The 22,216-nt window shown below is 34.5% G+C and overlaps 1 protein-coding gene across 1 annotated transcript; it reads right to left on the minus strand.

Annotated features, from left to right (window-relative positions):
• Window positions 1–4,328: 4,328 nt before the first annotated feature.
• Window positions 4,329–8,120, minus strand: LOC131611764 (LRR receptor-like serine/threonine-protein kinase RGI2). The gene is made up of 2 exons (XM_058883655.1): window positions 5,112–8,120; window positions 4,329–4,945 (listed from the first exon to the last, which is right to left on the minus strand). Exons 1-2 carry the CDS (start codon window positions 8,005–8,007, stop codon window positions 4,482–4,484), a joined length of 3,360 nt encoding a protein of 1,119 aa, XP_058739638.1. The 5' UTR covers window positions 8,008–8,120; the 3' UTR covers window positions 4,329–4,481.
• Between the last annotated feature and the right edge of the window lie 14,096 nt (window positions 8,121–22,216).

The raw sequence follows: 22,216 nt of genomic DNA on the forward strand, positions 1-22,216 counted from the left end.
TGTTTTCTCAACAAAATTCCTACCAAAGACCTCCTATTAAAGCGAGGTATTCTTATTAACTCTTCGCGTTTGGAATGCATTCTTTGTGAGGAAGTTAATGAATCTTTGAAGCATTCTTTTTTGTGTTGTCGGTATGTCAATATTGTTTGGAAGGAGATGGCCGAGTGGATAGGATTGAGCCATATTTGGGTTGAGGATATGAGGGAGAGTTTTTGGAATTGGAGTAACTTTTGTAGATCTAAGAAGGTTAGAAAAGGGAAGGAGGGAACTATTTGGCTCGCTATTCTTTGGAGCATTTGGTTAAGAAGGAATGATATTATTTTTAACAACTCGTCTTGGAACTCAAGAGATGTTGTGTGGAGTTGTAAAGCTCTTGTTTGGAGATGGTCATTTATCGGGAAAATTATGCGTGCCAATTGTAATTTCTATGAGTTTAGCAATAACCCATTGGTTTACCTTAGCTAGATTTCAATAGGAGGATAATTTTCTTTGATAGGGGGACCGAGGTTTTTGTTGTATCTGTTTTCTTTTTCTTTGAGTTAATGGAATGGTTTCTTGCTTTTAAAAAAAAAAGATAAGTATTATTTATTATTATAAAAATAGTAAAAGGTTTTTTTTATTAAAAGAAACTATAAAAGAAATAATATATATATATATATATATATATATATATATAAATAGATAAAATAAAAAAAAAGGTTATGTAATTAAATATAAAGAAAAATTGAAAACTTATTTGTTTGATCCTGTGTGGCTGGCTTGGAGAGTCCATGTTATTCCTTTGATCCTGGCACTTTAGATCTGGCTAGCTTGAGATCTCATGGTTATGATTGAGGGTGCGTGGCAAGGCGCAGCACACAGGATCAGGATTGGTTGTTTTTTAAGAAAAAAACATGAAGGAGTGAGGGATCGAACCCCCTCCCTCTATCTCACGCAGCGCCTTAACCAATTCAACCAAACATAACTTCTGATAATAATACGCGCCCAGACAAACATATAGCTTACCTGGATTATTCATGACACACGCGTCCGAAAATTCGAATGATCCAATCATACGACGACACATCATCGTCTTCCTTAAAAATCCTGCAACTAGAACCTTTTACAGCGCTTTTTATTTTTAAGCTATAAAACCAAATCTTTTACACCTGTCAATGGTTAAAACTCATACACGCATCAAAAACAAAAAAGGAGACTACATTCACGTTCGTTTTGGCCCCGAGAACACGACTGTAACCTCTTTAGACCCTGATTCGAGCTAAAATAGGAAGCCCTAATTTCAAACACACGAACCCTAACATGGCCGCTGGTATTAAACATGCATAGAAACGCAATTAAACATTCAAACAGCATCAAACGATCATCATAATCCAGAATATGCAGTTAATTTTCGCAGAGAATGCATGAATTGGCGTAATTGACTTTAATAAAAGAGTGACAAACCGTGAGTTTCTAGGGGAAATTCTGGGAGTGCTGAATGCGTGTGAGAGTCTGCTTTGCTTCAGTAATCACCAAGGAATACGAATCAACACCTAAAGCCCTTTGAAATCTCTCCCAACTTCAAAACCGAATTGCAAGTTTTGTGAAGGAAATATGTTCTTCTCAATAGGGTTTTCTCTTCAGATTTTCGTGTCCCAGAGGTCTGAGATTACTGAGTATATATATGTGGTGAACTTAGGTTAACAAAAGCTTATCAAATCTTGGTGATTTGCTTGATTGAAGATTAGATTTTTGAATGAATATTTTTGATGTAAATCTTACTATTTTTGACCAAAATTGCATCTTCTTATTCCAATCATCACTTAGCTAATTTAAGGGAGTATATTTGATTGATTTTTTTTCTTAAAATCAAAGCACATCAAATTTCTCCTTTATTTCAATATTTTATATAATTTATTTATGATTTAAAGTCATAAAAAAACCATAAAATAATTAATAAAATAATAAAAATGAGAAAACTCTTATTTTGGGCGTGCATGGGCTTAAGGTGAAGATTGGGTGAAAAGAAAATAGGCCCATTTGGCAATATTTGGAGTTTTGGACCTTTTTCCTTCACATTTTCCCTCCAAAATGGTCCAACTTTGACAAGGTCCATCTCTCTCAATTTTTGAGGTATGGAGGAGTTCTAGGATTTTTTAGAAACTCTGAAGAGTCCTTTAACCAATGTCTTTGGTCTCATGTCAAAATAATTTTCCATGCTCCTTGTGTGTCCTTTGAAAAAAATGACTTTTGGTTGATTTTTGAAGAGGACCTATAATGTTTTGGTCCATATCTCTCAAATGAAACATTTTTAGACTTGGCATGTGAGAGACAAAATTATAGAGAATCCAATTTCCTTCAAAATGAGCTTTGGGTGGAAAATTTCTGATGTTCAATGTGAGAGTTATGGCTGGTCAAAGTTCAGTTGACTTTCTCCTATACAAACCCTAATTTAGAAACTTTTTGATTTGTTGATTTTTGATCTTTCTTTGATGAACCATGATCAATTCTCGATCAAATGGTGAATGATATCTCCATATGAGGATCTTGACAAAAAATCAGGAGTTTTGACTTTACTTTGACCATAGTTGACTTTTAGGTTAACCTAGTCGACTGTTGACTTTATGAGCATTTGAGTGACCAATCCTTTGAATCGAGCCTTGAATTTTGTCAGGGAGGTAGTTTGGAATATCATAAACCATATGAGGTGTCTTGGAGTCTTTTGATCCATTGATTTTTCTCAGAACAACAAAACCCTAGCCTCTTGAGCCTTTTGTTTAGGAGGGATGCCTTTGAGCTTTGTGCCTTGACTTGAGTTTGAACAAGAGAAATAGTATGGGCAAATTTTGGGGTATGACAGTTAATAAGTTGTCTTGTTTCGAATTAGAAAGTGCATTTGAAAATCTACATAAAGAAGCGGTAGAGGCTTTCGAGAAACTTGCTTAAAATAATTTTTTTCTTCATAATTAGAAGCTAAGGTTTTAGAAACTGAAAAGAAAATGGAAGGTCTAAAGCAATCTATTGTAGATAGTCAAATTGTTAAGAAATAGGATGAAGAACCGTCTCGGTTCGGTTGTAAACTTGTAACATTTGGCAAAAGGAGTCTAAAATTCTTAAAGTCAAATTGGACAAGGGATATTACAACTAAAGATTACTTGTGCTATTGATCCTTCAAAGTTTGAAAATCCTTTGAATAAATCATATAAAAAATATAGTTTTGTTAAAAAGGATCCAAACAACAAAAGTAAATCTCATCATAATTTAACTTGTCACTATTGTTGCAAGAAAGGTCATACTATTGAAAAATGCAAATTTAAGAGCATTTTGGTTCTTAAAGGTATTTTAAATGGTTGCCCAAATGCAACCATATTTTCACTCACTCACAAAGATCCAATGAGAGTTGGGTACCTATCACCTTTGTTTGATCTTGCATGTTAAATGTCCTGGCTCCATGGAGAGAAGATGGATTCTTGATAGTGGGTACTCAAGGCATATGACGGGAGACATTTTCCTATTCTCCAACTTTGTGTCGAAGAAGAAAGGTTTTGTATCATTTGGAGACAACAACAAAGGTGCAATACTTGAAAAAGGTAGTTTAGATAATCCTTCATCTACTACTATCTCCGATGTTATATTAGCTGAATGCCTTAAACGTAATCTTCTTAATATTAGTCTAACGAAAGTTGACGTGACACGCCACATCGCATAAAGTCAACATTATAGTTGAATGAAGAAAACGAGTTAAATTACAGGGGTTACAAACCTCCTTAAATTTGAGGATTCTTTTCTTAAAAATTGTTTACATGAAATAAGACACATTATGATGTGTTGATGAATTCTTTTGCTACGACGTTTATAATACAAACACTGGTTTGCTAAAAAAGATAGCATTTGTGTAAATGATATGTTGTTGACTTGAAGTTATTGAAAAAGAAAGTATTTATGCAAATGATGTGTTAAAACGGGGCAACAATGAAAATGCTCAAAAGCTATTTCATAATGTCTAAGAGAAAAATTCAGTACCAACTACTTCCGTACCATTCGCGAAAAAGCTAGTTCAGTACCAACTAGTTTTCTTATACTCAGCCTCATTGTTGTTGTCTCTAGTTCTTATGCTTTTGGGTCTGCTGTATGTTTCCATTGACTCCATACTTTGGGGAGATTTAACAAACAAGTAGCCAAATAACACAATATAGTGTGCAGACTACATAAAAACTCTAATTAGACAGCCAAATAACTTTCTTATTTTCAACAAGAAACAAAACTTTATCTCTAATAATTTTCATGTAGTTTTCAAGAAAATGAAGTAAAATCAGTAAAACAAAGAACAAAAATTACTTCAACTCTCCCAATTATTAAGATTAAATATCCTTATACACACAATCAAACCATAATTAATAAGCTGAAGTAGTAACTAAAATCAAATAAAACCAAACCACACTCTTGCTAAGAAAAAACTAGTTTCCTAGTCACATCACTACTATTGAACATTTCAAACTTTCTTAATCTAGTGTTGTAGAAATATGAGGAGAGTAATGTAAATGCACATTCATGTTGCTGCTACTTGTTGCAGGACATGAATGTTTCATCCCTTCCACTGCCTCATTAGAATGATTACTCTCATGTTGATCAAAAACTTTCACACATTCATCTCTCTCTTGTTTAATTTCTTTCATCATGGCCACCACATCTTTCATCGTTGGTCTGTCGTCTGGACTCGGGGTTACGCATAACAAAGCAACACCTAGAGTCTGCAACATCTCTTCTATTTCGGATTCTGGCCTAGTTGTTAAGGTTTCGTCGAGCACTTCAACTCGCCCTCTTTTCTGTCTAACCCAATCGACAATGTGAAGTCCGTCTGGTATTGTTGGATCGATCGGTTGTTTACCTGTTAGTACTTCTAATACAACTATGCCGTAGCTGTATACATCACTTTTCTCGGTTATCTTCATCATGTATCCGTACTCTGAATCAAAACATGCAGAAAAAGCAGTAGCGAAAGCAAAGATGTTAGTAACAGCGAGTTAAAAGCATACTTAAACGACCGTGATTGTAGTTGAATGAGCGACATTTGGATATATTGATAAAAGTTACTATTAAAAATTTGATGGTTTTGGAAGAGTAATACTAACCGGGAGCTATGTAACCATAAGAACCGGCAAGAGTGCTAGAAGATCGTGCGAAATCTCCATCATCAACGAGTTTTGCAAGTCCAAAATCGGCTATGTAAGGTTCAAATTCAAGTCCTATGAGGATGTTGTTGGCCTTAATGTCTCTGTGAACAATAGGAGGAGCACAATCATGATGTAAATAAGCCAAACCTTGAGCTGCTCCTAGTATTATCTTGAATCTAATGTGCCACTCCAAGCAATTACCACTTCTTTCATGAAGTAAGCCTCCAAGACTCCCATTTGGCATGTAGTCATACATAAGCAATCTTGTGTTTCTATTCCAACAGCAACCTAAGAACCTTACGATGTTCTTGTGGCGTATCGAACCAAGAGTTTTAACCTCGGCAGAAAATGAATCGCGAATTCCTCCGTTAACAGCTAACTTGTCACTTTGACTGTGAACATATCTGGCAGAAGAAGTGGCTGCCGTTGTTGTTGGCCATAGCCGTTTGACAGCAATGACATCGCCGTTTTCCATTTCCGCACGATAAACGATCCCTGAACACCCTTTTCCAATTACATTGGATTCCACCAAACATTTTAGAATTTGGTCCACACGAAAGTTAACCTTTTGGAATGGTGTGAACTGCCAAGGCCATGAATCACCTCCTCCTCCCATCTCGGAATCATTGTCGTCTCGAACCATTTTCCTTGCTCGAAAGACGGTAAGAACTCCGAATATTGCCATTGCAACGGCCAAAGAACTGAGCAATCCAATCGCAACTTTAATCATCTCCGACCTCTTAGAATTAGAGCCATTTAACATCTTTGTCATTGCAGAACTTCCAATGAAGCATGAATCATGTCCATTAGGACACAAACCATGATTTCCATCCAAATCCGTTGCTGCTAGTTGGTGAAACAACTTGCTGTCTGGTAAATAACCAGTGAATTGGTTATACGAAATGTTCAAAGAAACAAGATTTTCAAGGCCTGAAAACACCATCAAGTCACCTTCAAGATTGTTATGCGAAATGTCTAAAACAGACAACTTGTTAAGAGCCGATATCTCAACCGGGATCACTCCAGATAATGCGTTGTGACTCAAATTCAAAGCAATATCAAGTGCTTCAATTTGAAACAACTCGCGCGGTATGCTACCCGAGAACATGTTTTTGCTAAGGTCGAGAAGTTGAATACCTGAACATTTCCCAAGAGTCGAAGGAATTGATCCAGAGAAAGAGTTTTTGCTTAAAGTAACTCTAAGAAGTGAAGTTAATTGACCAATACTCATCGGAACCTCGCCAGAAAAATTATTCATCGAAACGTCCAAAACCTCTAGCATCATAAGAGTAGACAAATAACTATGCAAATCACCAGAAAGCGAGTTATTACTTAGGTTCAACATTTGAAGTTCTCTGCATTTTCCAATCTCTAACGGCACCGAACCACTAAGACGATTTCCAGACAAATCAAGAAAACTAAGGTTATTGAGGAAACCTATTTCTCTCGGTATCTCACCGTTGATTCTGTTATCTACGAGCCGGAGTCGAATGAGAGAACTACAATTACCAATCTCAGGAGGAATAGAGCCAGAGATATCATTAGAAATCAACAAAAGCTTGGTTAAATTCCGTAGCGTAAAAAGATTTGAAGGTAAACTATCACTGAGATCATTATAAGACAAATCCAAAGCCTCGAGGCTCAAACAATCTCCTAACTCCGACGGAATTCTCCCTTCAAGCCTATTCTGCCAAGCGAAAAACACCGTTAGCTTCGTCAATTTACCAATCTCAGCCGGAATCAAGCCCGATATCTCATTTGTATCCAACTGCAACTGAATCAAATTTGTCAGATTCGAAATCGAACCCGGTATCGAACCAGAAATGTTATTATTACTCAACATAAGCTCTTCAAGATTCGACAACTTCCCTAAACTCTTCGGCATTCCCCCGGAGAGAAAATTCAAAGACAAATCAAGAATCTTCAAACTACTACAGTTTCCAATCTCATCAGGTATTCCACCAACAAAACTATTCTGCCATAACAGAATCTTTTCAAGCTTCACAAGTTTCCCTATTTCGAAAGGAATCTCACCAGAAAGATCATTCTCATACAAAAACAAGTTCACAAGCTCCGAACAGTTACCGATTTCGCGAGGAATTTCACCCGAAATCAAAGTACTATAAATAGATATAGTTTGAAGCAATGTTAACTTACCTAATGAACTAGGTATTGAACCAGAAATTCTAGTGTCTGCAAGTCCTAGAACAGTTAAATTCCTGCATTCACCTAACTCTTCTGGAATCTTCCCTACAATGTCTTTGTTTCCACCAGCTCTTATAACTTCAAGATTTAAAAGATTCCCTAATTCATGCGGAAGGTTTCTGGTGAGATTATTATCGAAAATATCTAGGGTTTTGAGACTAACACAATCACCAACCCTAATTGGAATTGAACCAGATAATTGGTTAGAGTTAAGAATCAAGTTTTCAAGTTTTTTTAGGTTTCCAATAGTTGAAGGAATTTCACCAACAAGACTATTTGAGCTAAGATCAATGGTGATTAGGTTAAGACAGTTACCTATTTCAGCTGGAATAGTTCCAGTGAGGTTTGTACCTGAAATAACTAACTTTTGAAGGCTGGAAAATGAAGAGATGTTTGGAGGAAAAGGAAGGGCTAATTGGACATTTTGGATGGTGATTTCAGTTACAAGGTTTTGTGAAGAGCAAGTTATGAATGACCATTTGCATGGATTTGTGTCTAGGGGGTTTATGTTGGAAAAAGGGGGTGTGGGGTGGTTTCTGGAGGGTTGTGTCCATGAAAGTAGGGTAGTGAGTTCATTGGTTGAAGAGGAAAGTGGGAGAAGAAGTGTGAAGAGGAGGAGAAGATGGAAGAAGTAAGATAGTGAGTTCATGGTTGGGTGTGCATTGACATTAGCAATTTTGCTTGAAAAACTCAACCATGTTTATAGGGATATATCAAACTCTTGGTTTTTCATTGTGTGTCTCTATGTTGAGCTACTTTGTTGAACTAGTGTGACTATTATATTGCTTCTGTCTCTCTTGCTAGTTGAAATATTCAAATTCATAGTTGAAATATTTTTCTTTATAGAGTATCATTTCATTGTTTCAATAAAGGACTCCCTTATGGTAAAAAAATTGTCAAATTTGAATTATGTGTGATTCTTACAAAAATATTAGATGTATTAATTTTAATGCTAAAATTAATTTCATTTAATAAAAATATTTTTTATTAATTTTATTAATGAAATAATTTTTTTTGGAATAAGCATTACTTTATTAAACCAAAAAACAGGTATTACAAACCGATCCCTAAGGATCCAGGTAATCAAAAAAACCATAAGAATCATAAACTACCCTATTAGCATATTTTCTCTGTCTATGTGGGTATTCACTAGTCTGTTTAAGCTGCCTCTATGCACTATTGTATGTTTAATTTCCTGCTCCATATCCATGTGTGTTTCTTTTCCAAAGCACACTGCATTCCTTGTAAGCCATGTCAAGTAAACAGTTTCAGTTAAGGCCAGTTTTAGGAGGTGCCTGCGCCATCCTTTCTTTTTCAATTCCTGTAGCAGCCATGTACTTTCCTCCGACCAAGCTTTCGGTTGCCTAACATATCCTATCCATTGAAGGATTTGTTGCCAAACAGGACCTGTTCCTTTGCAGGCGAAGAACAGGTGTTCCAAGCTCTCATGCTCGCCACACAAAACACACTTTTGGTCAGTATCGACTCCCAGTTTCAGCAGTCTGTCTTTAGTATTTAACCTGCGTGAGAATACCAGCCAGATTATGAAAATGGCCCGAGGTCGAGCCAGGTTCCTCGTGATAATATGTCTCCAAATCTTAGTTTCCTTAGAGCCCCTCAGACATTTGTACATTTTTGTTGTTTTGTATTGCCCCGTATGTATCACATCTTGCCAATAGCTCAAATGGCTCACCTCATCTCTAGTGTTCACAATAGATCTTAGGAGCCAGGATGCTGTAGAGCTTGGCTGCCATACCATAACGTCTTGTTCTTTGAGAAAGTAGGTGTTTACCCATCTAACCCATAGCTTGTCCGCCTTCGATTGTAGATTCCACAACAGCTTCCCAATGGTTGCTATGTTCCATTCCCGCAGAGAAGTAATACTTAAACCCCCTGCTCTCACAGGGTTGCACACATTGTCCCAGGCAATAGGAGCTCGACGTGTAATTTCCTCAGTGTTACTCCACAGGTAGCTTCGACATATAGCTTCAATGTGTTTCAAGACACTCTTTGGGAGAGGAAAAACTTGCATCCAGTATGATGTTACTGCAAAAAGAACACTTCGAATCAGTTGTTTTCTCCCTGCATAGCTCAGGATTTTCGCTGTCCAGTGTTTGATTTTCCCCACTATCCTGTCAATAAGGGGAAGGCATTGTTGAATACTTAACTTTCTGCAAGACAAGGGTACTCCAAGGTATTTGAATGGTAGCTCTCCACTTTGGAACCCAGTAATTTGCAGCAGCTCCTGTTTAGCATTGTCATCAATCCCACCAGTGTATACTTTGCATTTTGCAGGATTGGCCTTAAGGCCTGTTGAGTCAGAGAATTTCTGGAAGACTTCCATCATAGCTGCAACAAATCTTTTGTCTCCTCTAGCAAACAGGATTAGGTCATCTGCAAAACAAATATTGGTTAGGCTAAGTTTGGCACATTTTGGGTGGAACTTGAAGTCAGGCCTGGTTTGGAGTTTTCTCATGCATCTATGCATATATTCCATGACAAGGACAAATAGCAGGGGTGATATTGGATCACCCTGTCTAAGTCCTCTCTTTGCATCCAAGTATTTACTATGTTGCCCATTTATTGAGTACTTATAAGAGACACTAGTAATGCATATCATTATCCAATTGATGAACTTTGTGGGGAAGCTCATCTCTTTCATAATATCTTCCAATGCCCTCCATTCAAGGGTATCATAGGCTTTCTGTAGATCCATCTGTATAGCACACCTGGGGGATATATGTCTTCTGGTGTACCCTCTCAGTAGCTCATGAGCAATAATAATATTGTCTTGGATCACTTTTCCTGGGACAAATGCAGATTGACTATAGTCAACAACTGTATTGATCACTTTACTGAGCCTATTGGTGAGTATCTTGGAGATAATTTTGTATAGAACTGTGCAGCAGGCAATAGGCCTCATATCCTTCATCTTGTTAGCATTTGGCACTTTGGGAATCAAAGTTACTAATGCACAGTTAGCTGCCTTGAATAACCTTCCATGTTCAAAAAAATCCCACACTGCAGTCTTCACATCCCTGCCTATGATCTCCCAAGCATCCTTAAAAAATTTGGAGCTATATCCATCAATCCCAGGGGCCTTTGTGTCTCCAATGCTCTTTAAAGCATCCATGATCTCTTTCTCAGCAACAGGTAAAATAAGTTCAGTTTGGTGTGTGTGACTGAGTTGGGCACCAGCTCTCATTACCTCCACATCAATGTGTCTCAAGTGATTTGTATTTTTTCCTATCAAATCTTCATAGAATCTGATCACCTCTTTTTCAATGTTCTCATGCCCTTGCATTTCTGTCCGATAAGGGTCCTCTAAGCTAAAGATTCTTGTTGCTTTGTTTTTACTTTTCACAGTTGCATGAAAGTACCTATTGTTGCCATCACCTAGAATCAGCCAATCAACTTTTGCCCTTTGCCTGAGAACTTGTTCTTCTAATGCTGTTGCCTTGAGAAGATCAGCAGTGATAGTTTTTATTCTATCCATTACTTCCTCATTGAATCTGTCATTGCTTAATTCAGCCTGAGCTTGCAACAGGTGTTGTCTATGGTTGTGGATCTGTCTGATACTTTCATTGATTCTGCCTGCTTGTTTCCTCATGAAAGGTTGTAACTGTTGCAGATTTCTCCACACACTGTACATAGGCCTATCCTCCTTTATGCTCTTCCAGTTGTTTCTAACTGTGTCAAGGAATTCATCTCTGGTAGTAATGCAGTTTAGGAATTTGAAAGGAGTTTTCCTCCTAGGCATATTTTGGTCCCCCATAAATTGCACTCTAAGAGGTGTGTGGTCAGATATATGCTGCTGCATCACAGTAACTATACTCATAGGGAATTGGAGAAACCATTCCCTGTTGCAGATTACATGGTCGATTCTTGAGTAAATCATCTGGGTGGTATGTCTGTTGTTCCAGGTAAAATGTTCACCTTTGGTCTCATGTACATACAAACCAACATCCTCCATCATCTGTTCAAGGTCAACATATTCAGCCAGTTGAACCTGCTTCCCCCCAATTCTATCTCTGCTTGTCATGACATTATTAAAATCCCCAATTATCATCCAAGGCCCCTGTACAGATCCAGCACAGTTTCGAATATCATTCCACAGTTTTCTCCTATGTTGTAACTGATTTTGGGCATACACTATAGTAATCCACTTCACCATCTTGTTCTCTTTCTCAGTCACCTTGCAATGAATGAACTGATCAGAACTGGCTATCTCCACAAAACTCTCATTCTTTTCCTGCCACATTCTTTTAATTTATGAAATAATTAAAAGTTAATAAATAAAATATAATAATAAAAAAACAATAAATTATTACTTTAAAAAAGAATTAATTTAATAAAAAAAAGTTTAAATGACACATTTTTATGGGATAAAGGGTGTAACTTATAAAATGAGGGTATTCAACTATTTATATAAATTTAATAGCATGAGAAACTTGACAAGATGAGACTCTATAATACCTATACCATTCATAAATTAATATAAGATAGTTAAACGTATGGATATAATTAATATTATCTCAATATCAAATTAAAGAGCTCAGATTATGAGGGAAGAGACTCCGCCATCTTATTCAAATATTTTTGGATAATTTAAGTTAAATTCTAAAATTTAAAACTGAATTCTAAATAATAATAGTCTCACATTATATAGCTCAAATATTCTAAATATAACTAACTAATAATGTGTTATTGTAAATATATGTAATTAACATTTTCTCAACATTAATAATCCCAATATATAAAGCCAATAATAAACCTTATAAATAATCTACTATTTGTAACATAAATTTTGTTAGATAAATTTACATGCAATACAAATTTAAAGAACATGACACATGACAAGACATGAGATCATGAAGTACTTGCTTTGTTACGAAGCAAGAAAAAATGACAATACATATTTCTTTCTTTTAATATGATTTTGGAGATAGAACCAACACACTCCACCACCTCTGCCTCGGGGTTCTGTTTTTTTACCATAAACTTATATATATTTTTCTGCACCATTGAATATACCTTGTTTGACACTAAAACTAGCTCATTCACACACCATGTGTTTTTGCATTGTTTTCCTCAACATAGTCACTAATATGGTCTGCACTGTTTTGATAATCGAGCATTTTGCTCTTTGTTTTTAGAGCTCTCATTCAAAGCAGATTCCCCTAGATATAGCTGCTTCTGGATTATTATTAGAATTGCTTTGTAAGCATCTGCGTCAACATAAAATATTGTTACATTAAATAATGTAGTACTATATTTTCGTCATAGGTTAGTTTGTTTTTGTTGTCTAAGTTTCATCACAAGTTACCTACGCTAAGTGAATGCATATGTGGATTTTGGACCTCCCTAGGCTAAGATGTTCCACAGATTGGGCTATACAAAGATATTTTTAGTATAAATATAGTGTTCTAAGTGTATGATCTTTTGAGGTTAGAATGTGTAGAATAATAATCAACAATAGAGAGTGTGAGAGAATGAGAGAGTTCGAGAGGATGTAGAGTAAAAAGCGGTTGTTATCCTCATTGATCAATTCAATGGAGTATATTTACAATACTAGGTGATATTACATGAAAGAATGGCTAACTAGCTTGATAAACTTAACAATTAATAAAACTAAAATTTTGAGGTTGTAATCGGTAACTACAGTCTGGTAATTAGTTACGAAACACTATTGACTTGGGTGGTAATCGATTGTACAAAAGTAGTAATCGGCCCGAGATGCTTCTGTTTGATGTTGTAATCGGTTGCAGGCCGGATATAACCGGTTACGACCACTTGAATTGCACTTTTTTCACAACACATCACCTTAATTCAAGTCTTCCAAGTCTTCCATACTCATGTGTTTCTTCAACCTCTTGAACATTTCAATAGACACTCCTTTGGTTAGCAAATCCGTCACTTGATCTTCACGTTTAAAATAATCCAAATTCAATTTTGTTTCACTCACTAGCTCTCTCAAGTAGTGAAATCTCATCTCTATATGCTTGCTTCTCCTAAGTACAATGGGATTCTTGACAAGGTCTATAGCACTAGCAGAAACGTTGACTATCATTAATATCACATCTTCATACTCTTCACTGAATAACTCCTTCATCAAATCACCAACCAAATAGCTTAAGACGCACACAAAGACGCTGCAATATACTCAAACTCGCAGGAGGAGAACGCCACAACTAGTTCCTTCTTAGGACACTAAAAGATTGAAGTTTCAGTCTACTCTTATAAGAATTCTAAATTGATGAATTTTTGAAAGATGTGTTCTCTTTATGCGTTCAAAAAGGTATAGTATCATCATCTTGACGGTGGTGCACCCTTACCTTCTCGGTTTGATCTAGGACCTTTCTTACTTTCATCCCTTTTTTCGCTTCCTTTCTTGTTTTCTTCGATTGCCATTATACTTGTTTGTGCATTCTCAAAACCTCCAAAATATATTATTTTGATGACAGATAGTTTCTCTTTATTTTTTATATATTTCTTGGCCTTTGCAAGCATGATACTGAATTTGTTTGGGGCTCCAATTCCTATGCTATTAGGAAACTTAGACTCTTTTTGGAGTTTGAGATTTAATATGTTTTTTCCATCTTTTCATTGGAACTATTGACCAATATTACTTGTCCATCGAACCTTTTAAGGCCAGACCATTGTGATTCATCTTTTCCCAGTCTAATGGATCCAAGGTTTTCTACCGACTTGGGCTTCCTTTGAGACATCGTGGAATTTATGGAGAAACATCTATGCAATTTTCTTCATGAGTTGATTGATTCGTTGCTTAACCCTATAAGTTAGACCATTGCACTTACTTTTAGGGTGATGATGAATAGTTTACATATCTCGGAGCCTCTTACCCCTCTAAAATTCAGCACGACATTAATAAGTACCAGGTGTTCATCAGGATAAGTTGTTTCTTCATAAATCCTTGTTCTTAATGGTTTCAAGAGTATCCTCCTAAAAGGGTATTTGTTGATTCTTATGTTGAATGTGTTTCAAAAGGAGATATTCTAGTTCTTTTGAAACCCCCTGAAGATGAAAAACATAAGGTATACTTACGATAATAACCCCGATGCTTCGGTCAGTTGCCTTTGGGTTCCAATTCGAATGGAGAATGTTTTCATGGTCGAAGGAATGACTTATGCGTCTCTTTTACCCCCTAAGTTGTTGGTGCCTTAAAGAATCATCATTGTAGTTTGTAATTGCGACGTTGTAGAAACTGGGTAAGAAAGGATCAAGATTGAGAGTCTCAAATTCTTGACGTCACTTGTTACAGAGCTCTGAAGCTACGAACAATCTATTCACATCTGCTAGTAAGTTTCTTAGCGAACACTACTACAAAAACACATTTAACCTAAGACGCGAAAGAGTTTTAACTTCGATTACGAAGTCGATGTAACGAACATCGTCATGAAAACTTGCCACGGTACCCCTCGATTATTCATAAACCGAGGATATAGTTGAAAATATCATTGGTTAGATCCTTGGCAGCAACATATTTTATATTTTCAAAACTAACGCCACATACCTCTCGGTTTTTGTCTAAAACCGAGGGGAAAAGATATTTTAAAAAAACAAATTAATTTTTTTTACATAGAATATTAAATTATGTTATTTACACATGAATTAAATTATAAATTTTTGACAAATCAAATTCATCATTGTCACTTTTATCCTTGGAGAACAAATCGACGGGTTAAATAAGATTGAGTTTATTATATCTAATGTGGATTGGTTATTTTACACTAAATGAATATACAACTTTTTAAAATCGGTTAGAAAAATAATTATATGAACAATTGTGTTATATATGAAGAACAATTTACACTAATAAATAGTTTTCTAGCATCCTCTAACTCACCATTCACCTGATTCTCTTTAATTGTTATAATCTCTTGAATCTTTCAAGTTCTTTATCCAACACTTTCTTTTCAATTAATTCATTTTTCGAAATCATAAAATTTGATTCTTGGAAAAATGAGCAAATGTGGAATGAAAACTAGAAGTATTGGAGAAATTTTAACAATAAAAAACATAAAATAAATGATGAGTTGGAGAATACTAGAAAAACAATAATCAGTGTAAGATATGTTCCAAATACAACATAGTTTTTCATATGATTATTTCCTAAATCAATTCAACATGTTATATGTTTAAATATGAGTTAGTGAAACACATAAAACTTCAACAACTTCAACAACAAACCTCTAGGTCTCAACAATAGTAACAAAATAAGTAGTGATGTTTGACGTACCTGGTTTCTGAAGAAGAAGTGAAAGAAAATGTTTTGAATCTATGAAGAAGAGAAGAGAGTCCTAAACACATATCATCTCTGTAATGAAGATGATATGTGTTTATGGCTCTCTTGTTAAAAGATCTTCATTAGGGTTTAGACAAGTGAAATTGAATGGTACAAAATAAAATTGTATATATAAGGGAAACAATTTCACCTCAGTCGGGAAACAAAACGAGGTGAAAACTGGCTTATTTTTATATTAAAAATAAAATATTCCATAAGGCGTCACTTTTAATAATATAAAAATATAATCTAATGTTGCTGGAATTTGAAGCATGTAAATTGAGGAAGTTTGCCCCTCGATTTTTGGAAAAAGTGACGTAATATAGTATATATTTTTTAAGAGAAAAAAGTGCGTATAGGATATATACCTCAGTTTTACAAAATGTGAAGTGAAATAGTTGTCATAAAAATAGTTTTTTTTAGTAATGAAAGCGTTTGTCTCAAAATTTACTGTTTGGTACAATAGAGTGAAATATGGAGTTATGTCTGTGTCTCCCTCTAGATTTCCTTGTTGAGGTACGTTGATTGTCTCGATAGTTGGTGATGAATGGATATGACTTTCTGGGTTTGAGGAGGTGGTTGTGAGTCCATCCTCATGTTGAACAAGTGACTTCAAACACAAGAAAAAGATGAATTGTGAAGGGATAAAATCATGATTAAATTTAAAATTCTTTTACTTTGAAAACAATTTATGTTACTAGAACTATAAAGTATCAGAAAATAGAAAGAAGGAATTAGATAGGGAAGAAAATAAATCAACATAAATAAAAGAGATAGGGATAAAGAGATTGTACCATGATTTATAGATGTTTACTTTGACTTGTTGACCTACTCCTTTGCCCAAAAATTTCTTCTTGAGAATTCCACTAAAATAATGTCGTAAGCTTTTATGGATGTGCCAATAAACCCTATTATAATAGATAAGAGATTTTACACAAGATGGTCCCCTAAACCAAATGGAGCTTTTAATTGTTAAGCTCACAAACCAAATAGAGATTTTATTGGCTAATCTCATGAACCAACTAGAGATTTTACTAGGATAATCTCCATAACCAAACAAAGATTTTACTAGAATAATATCAAGAACCAAAGATATCAAACAAGAAAACTCATTCTCTTGATGAATCACACATAAGCATAAATATCAGTACAACCAAAAACACTCAAAAGCATTTTTTTTCTTCACAAGACACTAAGGTAACCTTGGTGAAGGCAGAAAATAATAAAATGATAATAGAAATCCAAATTCTTGTGTAATTAAAAATGAGGATAAGTATTCTTTATATGAGAAAAAATATAATTCAAAAAGGAAAATGATTCAGCGACTTTTTAATGCTCATAATCGATTATGAGATAGGTCTAATAGATTAGGTAGACTAAATATAAAAGGTTTTCAAATTCACCATCACTAATCGATTAGAAGCACTCTTGAACGATTATGAAGCATTACAAAAGAAATAATCAATTAACTTGGTGTGATAATCAATTATCTAGTGTAAATCACACTCCTAAAAGTTTATTCAAGCTAGTAACCAAGTATAAAAAATGAGAGGTATTTTAGAGAGAAACTTGTGTGTATCTTAATTTGACGTCCGTTGTCTCTTATATAAGGGTTTTTCTAGAGTTTTTCAAAGATCTAGAACCTTCACATATAAATTATCGTTCAAATTGACATATGTCATGATATAATGTGTTTTGTCATCTAATGGTTCTTCTTTAATTATACACTCTGATCAAATGATTTTCTAAGGTAGATATATGTTTAATCCTGAAGCCCAAGAACATTCTCTCTAGTCTACAATTGTGTATGTATGATATTTATCTTTTGACGTCATTACGGAATACTTGTGCGAACACCCTTACTTTAGTGTACTTCATATCTTTGGGTATTTTTAGCCATTGAACCGTGACATTGAATTTGGACAATGTAGGAACAATTTTAATGAAGAAACGGTTAAGAGTCCCACATCGGACAATATATGGTCTAAACATGTGCTTATAAGTGGTGGCAATTCTCATCCTATTAGCCGGTTTTTCAGGGTTGAGTTACGCCAAACCTCATTATTAGCAAGTGAAAAAAAAACTTCCATGAGCCTACATCCATGCTGACGTCATGCCAAAACCAAATTCTTAGATCCTATGTCTTCAAGTGATTTTGATAAATTTTGCTTGTAATTGATCACAAAGAATCATTTATATAAAAGGTAAAACAAAGCAACCATAAAATACTACATCTCATATTTAACCCTTACAGCACATCATATTGAGTAGAAAACATTGTCTTCAATGGCCTTGGACTTGGCTTGACACATTCATCTTCAAAACAAACAATGTATCATATGAGTAGGAACAATTATCATGAACAAATGTATTGAGACATTGATGCTAAGAAAAAGTCATTTAACATCTTCAGAACATAAAACATAATAGTGACAAATCAAATTTATTATTTGCACAACAAATATAGTCGTACTATTTTGATATCTTCTATTGTCTCAAAATGTTGAAAGGTATTGTTTTGTCCATTCATGATTGTACAGTACTTGTCTTTCTTTTCCAAGATCCTCCATTTTTCAAACGAAATCAAGAATTTCATCAACTAAAATTTAAAAATAAGTGTTTACCGTCAACTTAGCTATGGACAAATTATATCGGTAAAGAATGTGGTACTTTGGTGTGTGTTATAAGCGGTGAGTGGCCTATTCTAATATTATTGAATATTGAGTTTGGTCTGTGATATAAACCGTGAGTGATTTATAATAAGACTAATAAACTTTGATGGTAAATTTTTATAACTTTGTATTAAAATTATTGTTTGGCCTAATTTAATTTTAAAAAATAATTTATAAGTTAAGAGGTGCCATTTTCTATAAAAAAAATTCCGACGTTGTCTATAAAAAAAATATGAAATTTGAGATTTTTTCAATAATAAAAAAAAAAACATGACTAATTACTTATTTACTTTTAGTTAAATTGGAGAGTGGATGTAATGTAAACTTATCTTTAAATATTTATTAATCATGCTATTAAAAGGTGTAAGATGATTAATTTAAGATAGTAGTTGATTTGAAAAAAATATGACCTCTAAACCATAAAAGTAACAAGTAAAAAATAATAAAAACACAATTTTTAAATTCAATTATCAAATATATTCTCCCAAAACTATAATCATAAAATAATCCACTTTTTTTAAAGAAATCATGAGTATCTATCTCTTCGATTTTTTTTTAAATAACCAGTATTTTAAAAAAATATTATGCAAATAACTAAAGTTTCAAAACAATTACAGAAATGATCAATTTTTTAAAATTTTTGTACATTGTCGCCATCCTAGGTGGCGACTATCCTAAAAATAGGGGTAAATCGCCACTCCTAAGGGCGACTACACTTAAATTTTGGAGCAAGTCGCCACCCTAGGTGGCGACTACATTATATTTGTTTTTTCCTATAAATACCAAGATCATTTCGCCACTAAACTTCACTCACTTTTCCTATAAATACCAAGATCACTCCTCCACTAACCGATATTAGACTCATAGGTTTAGTGTTCTCGCGTCTAGGCCTTAGTTTTCTCATGGTTTTCGCCAATTCGCGTTTTAGAGTCAAAATAGTAAAAAAATCGGTTTTGGGGAAAATTGCGTCCAATTTAAAATCTGTTCCGGACATCTATAGCTGAAAAATCCCCTGATCATTTATCCCGTACTCTAGAAGAGTTATGGAACTTCGCTTTCAAATTGCCAAATTCCTCTTTTTTTCTATTTTTAATGACTTTTTTTTATTGTTTTCAGAGTCGAAAATATTCCAAAAAAATTGTAAAATTCTTATTTCATCTAATTAGATTATTTTGTTTTTTTTATATTTTTCTGAATTTTTTTTTAATAGTTTTTCTTCATTGTGTTTGTTTTTTATTATTATAGGAAAAAAATTCATTCAATGCAGTCGCCACCTAGGTTGGCGACTTGCTCTAAAAGTTAATTGTAGTCGTCCCTAGGAGTGGCGACTTGCTCGTATTTTAAGAGTAGTCGCCACCCAGGGTGGCGATAATGTGTAAATTTTTTGAAAAATTGGTCATTTATGTAATTATTTTGAAATTTTGATTATTTGCGTAATATTTTTGAAAAACTTAGTTATTTAAAAAAAAAAATTCCTCTCTCTTCTACTATGTTTCATATTTTAGAATATTTTGCTTTGCCGAGTAATTTAAACTTTCAAATATTATATCTAATGGCTTTGATTAATTAAGTACCTAAACCATACTCCATTTTCCTTGAAAACACAACAGCCAATCTTACTTGATAAAACCTTTTCATAATTAACAATGGTACTAATTAAGGAATCCCCTTTTCTTGGTGATATATTTTAGGTAGATTTTGATATGTTGTATATATTCCACTATTCCCCTAAACTTTTACCTTAATGATTAATGTTGATGGACTCAAAAACATGCAGTCATGGTTAAAATCATTAAGAAGCTGAAGGCATTACCTGTTGTCGCACGCTCGCAAAAAGTGAACAGAGTCGCTACCAATATATTTATCCCAAAGAGGGAAAGGAATATCAGAAAACCTAAGATGAATAAGAACGAGGTCTTTCGACCAGAGATAGGGTACGGGAGTCGGTTACGCAAGGGGAAGGTACTAGCACCCCTCACGCTCATCGTACTCGATGGTATCCACCTATATTTGTGGCTATCTAAAGGGTGTGTACTATAAATCTAAATCTTAATGCTAAGGGAATGCATGCAAGTGAAAGAAGAGAAACACGGGGAAAATAAGGTTTATAAATAGTTGTGATTAGTTTGAAATAGGTTACAAGTTTGTTACAAATCGTTAGAAGGCTAGGGAAGTTAGTTGGTTCTGTTATGTAGGCGGTTAAGTCTGCTATTAGCTGAAACTTGAAAGGTAAGGATGAGAGGAGTTATTTCATGTTTTGGTTTGGAAACAGTAGGTAGCTTAAAGGTTGATAATGGTTTTGAATTGAATGTCTTTGGCTGCTGTAGGAGGACTTATGGCGTGAAATATAATGTGGGTTGTAGCTTAGGCTTTTGATATGATGCATGGCTATCTTCTTTTGACTTCTGCTACTGACAATGTGTATTTGGTTTCAAATTCAACTTTAGCCCCGTCAATGCCATCTTGAATATATTCCCTCTGTTTTAACTTGAATAAACGAGAAGTGTTGTTGCCATCTTTCATTTGCATAATTTAACGTAGTGTTTGAATGTTATTTTTCTGAACCAATAATAAATGTAAGCTGAACTGAACTGGCTTTGTGTTGGCTATAGAAATAGACACATTGATCTTGCATGATAATACCATGGCTGTATGTTGACTGTATGCTTGCCCTGTAGGTATTGGAGTTGGATTTCAATGAAGCTCGAACTGAAACGAGCTTAGGCCAGAACGACTTGTGATGGTAGGATGCTGGTTTATTGCAGGGCTGGTGTTGAGTACGCCTTCGAATTGTTTTCTATCCTTTTTTCTGATGTAATAAACTGGTTTGATTTCTTGATTTGTGTCCAAAGTTATTTATGTATGTAGAAACGGCTAGAGTTGAATAATTAGACTGCTTGGGTGAAGATTCAACACTGTTTTGAAAACATATTGATGCAGCATCTTATTCCTTTTGGTTTAATTTGTAGGGTTTGAACAACAGAAGGAATGGTGTGATGATGATGTGATGAACAACTCAAGGGGACTCATGGAGATCTTTGATGTGAAATCTTTATGTAATGAGGGACTATTTCTTTTGTAAAGCTATAATAGCATGAGATTGAACCTTTGTAATTGAGTCATTCAATTAAAGGTTGATTGTAGCTCTCCCCATTTTTTTGTAATTTTCATTCTGATTTTGAATGAAATTGTAATGTACCTTTTCACTTGTACTTGAACTTTGTAATGAATTCTCCTTGAAATTGTAATAAAATTTGAATTTCTTCTTTTCTTGCAAATGGTGATGAAATGATATAGCATTGATGCTTGATTTGAATTCAAATGATGACTTTCTATCCATTGTCTTTTGAATTTTCTAGCTTTATCAATTCTCGTAACCTTGAATGCATGTCCATATGATGAGATAACCCTAAAATATAATATAGACTTGCTCAAAAGTCTCGGCCGAATGCTTCCAATCTTGCTAGGATTCATAAATTACCAAGTAAAACTCCAACTCTCACAAAGTCTAAAACATATATAAATTGTGAACCAATAACCCAATATGTTATACTTTTGTTGATTATAAATAAGATGAAACCATAACCCAAGCTCCTTGAAATAGAATAGAAGTCTACAATACCCATAGATCCGAGCCTTAATCCCATAGTCCCATATTCAAAGAAGAACCAAATGAATCAAGCTTGAGTGAAGTAGAATCCTTAATTTCCAAGACCCTTGATCTCATGCCAAGTTTATTGATTAATGAATGCCTGATGTATTGGATGACCTAATGAATGAAATTATGAGATGTATAAGCCAAATAAAAATATGAAATTAGGAGGGCAAATTTTGGGGTGCAACAGTTGCCCCTATTTAATCGTCTTAAACCTAAAGGTGAG

The sequence above is a fragment of the Vicia villosa genome, linkage group LG6 (assembly GCF_029867415.1).
Source record: "Vicia villosa cultivar HV-30 ecotype Madison, WI linkage group LG6, Vvil1.0, whole genome shotgun sequence".
Taxonomy (NCBI): domain Eukaryota; kingdom Viridiplantae; phylum Streptophyta; class Magnoliopsida; order Fabales; family Fabaceae; genus Vicia; species Vicia villosa.